The 8854-nt window shown below is 41.4% G+C and overlaps 1 protein-coding gene across 1 annotated transcript; it reads left to right on the top strand.

Moving 5' to 3' along the window:
• Positions 1–1819: 1819 nt before the first annotated feature.
• Positions 1820–7925, top strand: Pjvk (pejvakin). Its single transcript, XM_057755726.1, has 6 exons — positions 1820–2030; positions 2757–2952; positions 3694–3835; positions 5862–5979; positions 7338–7436; positions 7633–7925. Exons 1-6 carry the CDS (start codon positions 1820–1822, stop codon positions 7923–7925), a joined length of 1059 nt encoding a protein of 352 aa, XP_057611709.1.
• Positions 7926–8854: the final 929 nt, after the last annotated feature.

Here is an 8854-nt window from a genome sequence, read left to right as displayed (position 1 = left end):
GGCTCGAAAATTCTGAATGCAAAATTGCGAAGAAAATCCCGCATTTTGAGACGCGAGAGTGTCGGCTAAAGGAGCAGTAGGCTATCCGGGTGGGCTAGTTTTAGAGTACTGGATGCCTGGACACCTCTTCTGCCCGGCCGGCTCCTGTGACCTGCAGGCTTTAAGAACAGTGCTTCCCAACTTTCCTAATGCTGCAACCCTTTAATACAGTTCCTCAAGTTGTGGTGACCCCCAACCATGATGCTATTTCGTTGCTACTTCATAACTATAATTTTGCTACTGTTATGAACCATAATAAAGATCTGATAGGCAGGAGATCTGGAAGGCTACCCCCCAAAAGGGTTGCGACCCACAGGTTGAGAACCGCTGCTTTAGGAGGCTGCAGGAGCCACGATGAGACCAGGGACCAGGGAGGTGAAGGGCACAACAAGCATATTTAGAGCTGTGTCCAGGATCGCTCTTCCCGCCCCGCTGACTTGTGCAGAGGGGAGTGCTGGCTTTAATCTGGGTTGTTCCACCTTCAGAGTGTGTTGTGGGTGTGTCGTCAGACAGCAGCACAGCGAGTCTTAGAGGTTTGTGAACTGCTTTGCACAATGGCTCCAGAGCTTACTTGATGCTCTGGAATTGAATTCTAGAAGTGCTCTCATGAACAGGCTGCTAAAAGTTATTTTAAAAGTAAAATTTTTTAGGTCAGTGTACCAATGTAGTTGGCTTTGAGATGGAATTTGGTTTTGGTTGCATTGAAGCCCAAACACTTGGACGCAAGTAAAAATATCCAGAATAAAATCAAATTGAATTCTACTGGCCCTTCCTTTATTTCTGCATATTAGGGCACTACCCAATAATACTATTACACTTATGTGTTGATGAGGTTTTTGTAAGGACCAGTTTCAAAATATGTCAACCACTTATGATCATACAATATCTCAATATAGGTTTTTTTCCCCAGAATTTTATTTTAATGGGTCCACAAAACTCCTTGAAAACAAGCCAAAACTTTATATAACTGTTTCTATAGGTTAAGTAATTGGGAGAGGAATGAGGAAAAAAAAAAAAAAAAAGAGGAGGTAAATCCAGCAGAACCCTATCAGGTGATGTGGTTTGAGCCATCAGTTTCAAAGAGACTTCCATACTTCCATAGTAGTTTTTAATATGTAATGGAATTTGTAACTGAAAGCCTTCAGAATTCTATAGAGAGCCGCTTACGATCGTTCCTCTATATCCTGTGAGTTGATATTTAGTATTAAACATATAGTTTTATAAGCATGCTAAATCCCAGAGGAGAGAAATGCTTGTGTAATGATTTGTATCCTGTGAGGATTCAAAGGTGCTTTTCTGTTGCTAAAATGTTCCTGCTGGCCTCATGAAGGAATTCCCCTTGGATCGTGCCCCCTGTAGATGGTATCCAGGCCTGACATCTACAGGGGAACAGGATCCCTTTCCCACAGGACTTGAAGCCTCCTTGCCAGCTGGTTCATTGCTGGTGGCAGAGCACTCCCAACTGTGGTCTCCTCAAGGACACTGGTAGTATGTTTGAATTCGTTTTTGTATTCTGTAGCTGTAGACGGCCGGACCCACTTAGACTCGCTTTTAGCGCATCCTTTTACAGCGCTTTCTATTATTCATGACCTGAGTTCGTGAAGGGAGGCAGTGTTGTGAACTGCACACCGGTAAAGGACCTGGTGAGAGCATACTTTTAGAGTTTCAGTCTGCGTAATTGGATTTAACATCACACAAGGCGAAGTCTGGTGTCTGGTTTTCCTCTTCAAAAATGGGTTTGTTGCTTGAGGGCCATAATCGATGATGTCTTGATAGTACTATGTTTGCCGCTGCTACCAAGAGCTTTGTTAAGCAAGTTGGAGACGGAGGGAGATTAGTGCCTGTTCCGAGCCTCAGTGAAGCCGACAAGTACCAACCCCTGAGTCTGGTGGTGAAAAAGAAGCGGTGTTTTCTGTTTCCTAGACACAAATTTACCTCAACGCCCTTCACACTTAAAGATATTCTCCTAGGAGACCGAGACATCTCGGCCGGTAAGTTTAAATGCTCCGGCGTGACTCTCCACGGGGCTATAGCAGTAATAGCCCAACGGAGGTCATATAGATTAATTATACTAATAATAAACGTGTTATAACTAAAATCAGCCTTTATGTGGTAGTAGTATCATTAAGATGAATAATGCTTAAGTCTTGATCGTGTCAAATCTCTTGCTGCCTGATTTTTAAAATCAGCTATCAGATGTGTTAAACTAAATAGAGCAAGGAAATGATGATTTCCGTCCTGTATAATACCAGGTATTATTTGGTCTTACCCATTTCACATGATCAATAAGTGAAAGTCATCATTTAGATAGGTAAATGCAATTTTTTAAATGTGGGTCCTGGGGGATTAGGCTCAGATCCTCATGCCTGCAAGCGTGCTCTTTACCAGCTGAGCCATTCCCCAACCCTGAACTCTGTTTTTAAAACTAGATTATAAAATAGTCATGATGTCCAGTCATCGGTTATAACACTTGTTTTCATTTCAGCTACCCAAGGGGTCTTGATTGTTGTAGATGTATTCTGTCATCTAAACAGAGAATTTGAGTTTGTTTTAAGTAGACTCTTATTTTTTGTAGTAAAATTGCCGGAAATGCTACTTTTCGTGATGTTGGAAATACTGTCTCATTAACATCTGGGCAAAAGAGTTTTTTCAGTCACGTTAGAATGATAATGTACGAATTTGAGACGTTCACAACATATCAAGTTCCTTCTCCTAAGGTATTTCATCTTATCAGTTACTGAATTATGAAGATGAGTCAGATGTTTCCCTCTATGGAAGGCGAAACAACCATATCGTGAATGACGTTGGGATTAATGTTACTGGATCCGATTCCATCGCGGTCAAAGCTTCCTTTGGTGTAGTAACCAAACATGAAGTGGAGGTGTCAACGTTACTCAAGGAAATTACCGCACGGTCAGTACAAAGTTCCCGATTTACTGCAGTATTTCCATTAAATGATTAACTGTATCAACTCCAAAGCCAAGAATGCTTAAAACATTTGAGTTATATTTTACAAGTTAATTTATATTGTTTATTCATTTGAAAGAGTCCGTGTTAGCAGCCGATTGGTCCCCACCAAATCAAAGTCATTTGACATACATTTTCAGTTGTTTCACGGGGCACCATGTGGTTCCGCACAATTTGCAGAACCAAATTATTAAATTGAAATAATGCAAACTGTACTTCCAGCAGACTCTAGACAGGATAGAACATTCTATAGAACTAGGAGATTCAGGTGAAGTAATCCTAGACACTTGGGAGAGTGAGACAGGAGAATCACAAGTTCAAAGCCTGTTTGGGCTACATTGTGAGTTCAAGTCCACCTTGAGCAAATTATTGAGGATCTGTCTAAATAAAGAGGCGGTGGGTAGCTGGACGGCAGCTCAGTGATAGAACACTGGCCTCGCATGCACGAAGCCCGGGGTTCAGCACCCCCGTTTTACAAAACTAAAGCCATGCCTCCATTTTCTAAAACAAGAAAAACCACTGAAGGGAGAGGCGATTGAGTGAAGTGATTTATATTTTCTGATTTGCGTTATGCCTGTCTCGACTAGCACATAGTTGGTTTGGACAGATACCACAACAGGTGCCTTCGTTTCTGTGTGATCACATGGTAAAGCATTTTGTGCGCATATCCTTTTTATTTTATTCTAGAAAAATTAACTTTGACCACAGTTTGATCCGCCAATCAAGGAGCAGCAGGAAAGCCGTGCTGTGCGTGGTCATGGAGAGCATCAGAACCACACGCCAGTGCTCCCTGTCTGTGCATGCTGGCATTCGGGGGGAAGCCATGCGGGTAAAACACACTCGGGGGACACTAGCTAACTGCGGAGCTACTGTGGAATTTTTAAAAGTTACTCATAATGGGTTTCTGTCTTTCGTCAGAGGCAGGAAACCAAGAGCCTCAGAGTGGTTGGGCTTCAGAATAAGGAGACCAGACAAGGCAACTTGGGTTCTAAACCTGTGTAACACAATACAAATAGACGACTAATCCTTGTGAATTTATGTATATATTGGAGTTCCTCCAATTAAATAGTACTCAAGTGTTGTATTAAGAACAAAAAAGTAACTCTAGATGTTATTATATTCTTTGATTTTGTTTTTAAGTAATGCAATTCATACTGAATTTTAAAAGCTGAGTTTTCACCATTTTTTGCATTTATTTATTTATTTGGTGCTCTCCATGTGTGTGCGAGCGTGCACACGCCACAGTGTGCATGTTGATGATGTCAGAGAACAAATTGTGGGGCTCAGTTTTCTTCTTCCATATGTGTGTCACAGTGAGCAAGCCCAGGTGGCCGGGAGCTGTGGCAAGTGCCCGTATCTGCTAAGCCATATCACCAGCCCTGAATTTAGATTTTCTGTGAAAGAATTTTTTTTCTAATTAACATCATCAATAACCAAATATGCTTCATATTGTGTAAATTCTTTTAAAAGTTAAAAACTAGAAAACAGAAAGTCAAGAGAACTGGCTGCCTGGAGAGCACCCAAATTTGGTTCCTTGCACCCTCATTGTGGCTCACAAGTGGTTGTAACTCCAGTTCCAAGAGATCGGATGCAGGCACACATACACATAAAATAAAAATAAATAAATCTTTAGAAAATTTTAAAAAATAGAAATTTATATTGCTTATCCTTACCAACCAATGACACCTAGTAATGATTTGATAGGGTTAAAGCCAATTGCTAGGTGACATTTTGTTCTATAGTAAAGAAAATGAATTTATAATATTTGTAGGAAAATAGATGGAACTGAAAACTGTCAAGAGAAATAAGCCAGACTCAGAAAGGCAAATATTGCATATTTTCTTATATATGTAGAATTGAGCTTTAAGTGTGTGTGTGTGTGCATGCACATGTACATGTGTTTGTGTACAGGGCATGAAACTGGAAAGAAGACCATGAAAGGGGAGGGAGAGCTTGGGGGCAGGAGGGAATACCTGTGACCTGAATCGGAAGGAAGGGAGTAGAGACTAGTGCGAAGGTGGAGAGGGGAGGGCAGTGGCAGAGGACAATGAAGTGCATTCACACACACATACACACACAAACACATACACACACATGCATATACATGCACACACACCATTATGAACCCCATGAGCTTGTATACCACTTTACTTTAAAGTGGGACGTGTTACGGCTCTGTCTATAAAGTACTTGTTGCATAAGCGTGGGGATCTGAATGTGACCCGTGGCAACCTGATTAAAGCTAAGTGTTAGAGTGTGTGTCTGTGATTCCATCACGAGGGAGGTGGCATAGTGAGGAGAATCTCTGGGACAGGCTGGCCTTCTAATAGTCATAGAGAAATACCTCTTAAAAGTACAGGACTCAATGGTCATCTTTTCAACCCTCTCCAGCTGCAACTTAACATATTACACGTAATCTATGTACGATGACCAAGACATCTCAAGAATACGGGGTGCCATCTCATATCCATCACTACATTATGAGGGTTCTGTCCAGAATCTATATTCAGATGTCCTCCAAATTCTGATTAGCATCGGTCATTTGAGGGGCACAAGCTGAAATGCTTACTCGATGATGGTCATTTTGGGGGCTGGGAAAGCTGCCTGCGGCTATGGGGCTTCTGAAGCATATGGGCAAGGCTTAAAGAAAAGGGTTTGCTGTAAGAAACTGACTTCAACCCTAAAGTCAGGAAGATAAATGGTCGCTGGCGTAGATCATGCATGGGAGTCCACCATAAGGTTTAACTGAGGCAGGGCAGCGCTTTACTTGGGTAGGTGGTTGTGTTTTGTTTTGGGTGGGATTATGCCCTGCTATGCTCTGTAATAACGTTATTTTATCCATCCATTTGCTGTAGTTTCATTTTATGGATGAACAGAATCCCAAAGGAAGGGAAAAGGCTATTGTTTTCCCAGCACACACAACGATAGCATTCAGTGTTTTCGAACTCTTCATTTACTTGGATGGTGCCTTTGGTGAGTAAAAGCTGTTCCTGGAGCTCCTGTGATGATAGTTTTAGGGAGAATGTAATAGAAATGGATCTCTCCCTCCTGCCTCTCTCCTTTCCTCCGTCCTTCCTTCTCTGTCTCCCCTCTCATTTTCATGATTATAGAAGCATTATGCCTTCATATGCTAGGGCGAAATAGCTGGGAAATCATCCCCCTCTAATTTCCCAGCACCTCTTTTGTGCTTCGAAGGGAAGACTCCATACTACCCCACTTACAACTATAGGTTAGGAATAAAAAAAGGTCCATTGACAAAATATGCCTTAGCTTTTACGGGAAGGTTAATAATGACTTCTAATACATAGTTGTTGCAGTGGTAAGTAAGGAATCTGAAGACAGTAAGGTATCTGGTGCCCAAATGCGTGATATTAATTAATTAATTAATTAATAATCAATCAATTTATTTGTACCTGTCTAGACATAATTTTCTAGCTTCACATTCCCTTAAAATAATAAAGAAACACTCCAGAACTTAGTATTTCCTCTACAATCATCATCTTGTGTGGTAGTTCAGTACAGCTCACTTGGCTTTCTACATCTCACGGGACTTTAAAGTTAGTTCACTGAGTCATAACAAGACCAGATACATCCCCAGAAGGACCAGGCAAGGGAGCCCCTAGTTACAGTAATTTACATCTGTAGACCTTCTTTGTTAGTTTCTGTAGTCCTGGGGAAGGAGGCTTAGGAAACCTAGAAATGAAACTATATTCTAAGTAAACTCAACATTGAGCCCTGCAGCTGTTGGGTTTGACAGTTATATTGACTATATTGTTGAGAGGAATATAAAATGTCATTCATCAAAATGTAATCTCTCTATGCGCACAATGTCTGGCTTTTTATTTCCAGGAATTTATGCTCTAGGTATACTGAGACATAATGTACAGTGATAGAGGAACAAACAGGGTCTTTAGTTTCTAAAAACAAAACATTGGAAACATCCTTAGGGGACCCAGTAGTGGTCCATCCCATGAGCACAACAGAGGAGGACAAACCATGATGGGAGTAGGAGTAGCTCTGGGCACGCAATGGTCTCTGAGAGATATTTTAAAGAACTATGTATGCTATGGAATTGTTTCTAGAAGCATACGTTAAGTCTGCAAACAGAACATCTAAAGGATACACAATGCCAGACAGACTGGGTACAGGGCGAGCTGGAGGCATGTCACTGTACTGTCTTAATCTCTAAATTTTGTACTTGCAAATGTGTAAAGTTTAGCTTTATTAAGAGAAAAACCAATGAATTGCATGTATGGGAATTCACATCCTCTATGAAATAACTATGTTACAACTATTAGGTAGTTATAACAACATCTCCAATTGTTTTGTAGACCTTTGTGTCACATCAGTGTCAAAAGGAGGGTTTGAAAGGGAAGAAACGACCACCTTTGCCGTGCTCTACAGACTGAGGAACATCCTCTTCGAAAGAAGTACGTCTGCCGAAGGGGTTTATGAAGGCTTTCCTTCTGTGTCAGGATATGAGGCTGCTACTCATTCACCCGCCAGTTAACACGTTTAAAGCCCAGCTATTTCCTGACAGATGGTTTGGATTGATACCCTTATCAACACAGCTTGGGCTGCGTGGCTGTTTGGGTTTCTAACACGTTTCTGGGTTCTGTTTTGCAGATAGGAGAGTAATGGATGCCATCTCTCGCTCCCAGCTTTACCTGGACGATCTCTTTGCCGACTACTATGACAAACCCCTTAGCATGACTGACATTTCCCTCAAGGAGGGGACTCACATTCGTGTGAACTTACTAAACCACAACATTCCCAAAGGGCCCTGCATACTCTGTGGAATGGGGAACTTGAAGCGGGAGACGGTTTACGGTTGCTTCCAGTGCTCTGTGGATGGGGTGAAGTATGTGAGGCTTCATGCGGTCCCTTGTTTTGATATTTGGCACAAAAGAATGAAATAAAAGGAAAAAGGAGTAAGCTTTTATTGGTGAGTTTTTGGTGTTTGGAGACAGGGTTTCACTGTTTCATCTTAACTGTCCTGGAACTCACTCTGTAGACCAGGCTGGCCTTGAACTCACAGAGATCCTCCGGCCTCTGCTAGGATTAAAGGTGTGCACCACCACGCCCATGTAGCTTTGTTGGTGTTTTATGTACTATTGTTTCACAAGCCTTAAGTTGTTTAGGTTTGCTTGGATGAACTTTTTAATAAGCAGAAGGCCTTTTAGGTAGCGTTTCCACTCGTGAGGTAGAGATGAGGATACCACTGCCTTCCTCATAGATTTTTATGAGGATTAATAACATTGTTTATATTAAACAAAACCTTATTACAAAATTCAAAGAGAAACACTCTTTCACAAACCTGTTTCTTCATAATCCCTTGGGAATCCGTGTATCATTTTAAGTTGCTCTTTATATTTAATCCCATTTTAGTTCAACCGTTAAAGATGACACATGGGCACAAGTGGTTACTTTGGGGCCCTAGGTTTGGTAAGAGGAGAAAAATGTTAATAATTTAATATATTACTAAATGTTTAATGGTGGTGTCAGGTGCTTAGCCTGGGGCTCTGCGCACAGTTAACACTATAGCTGGCAGTGGCAATGGGCTGCCACTCCACCTACTAATTTTTGCTCTGCACAGTGGGTGCTGCCACTTAAGGGAAACAGGACAGACCTGTGTCTTTGGACATGTTTAATGAGTTTAATATATTTTGTTTGCAAATTTCTTTTGGGGGGTTAGCTAGGGCCTTGCTTATGTTATCAAAGCTGGTCTAAAAATCCTGGGCTCACATGACCTGCCTACCTCATCCTCGGGAATAGGTGAGTTATGGGTTATATGTGGGCCTGGATCTTTTTTTATCTATTCTCTAAGATACCTGAAATTTTCATATAC

Source organism: Chionomys nivalis, chromosome 22 (assembly GCF_950005125.1).
Source record: "Chionomys nivalis chromosome 22, mChiNiv1.1, whole genome shotgun sequence".
NCBI classification, from domain to species: Eukaryota; Metazoa; Chordata; class Mammalia; order Rodentia; family Cricetidae; genus Chionomys; species Chionomys nivalis.
The sequence above is the reverse complement of the archived record's forward strand: the minus strand, read 5'-3'. Positions and strand labels throughout refer to the sequence as shown.

Bases quoted from the DNA above. Each gene is read 5' to 3' on its own strand.
- Pjvk (XM_057755726.1), top strand. From the start codon at position 1,820: ATGTTTGCCGCTGCTACCAAGAGCTTTGTTAAGCAAGTTGGAGACGGA. The intron at 3,836-5,861 runs GTAAAACACACT...CATTTGCTGTAG, and splicing joins TTCGGGGGGAAGCCATGCGG to TTTCATTTTATGGATGAACA. The intron at 5,980-7,337 runs GTGAGTAAAAGC...ATTGTTTTGTAG, and splicing joins TTACTTGGATGGTGCCTTTG to ACCTTTGTGTCACATCAGTG.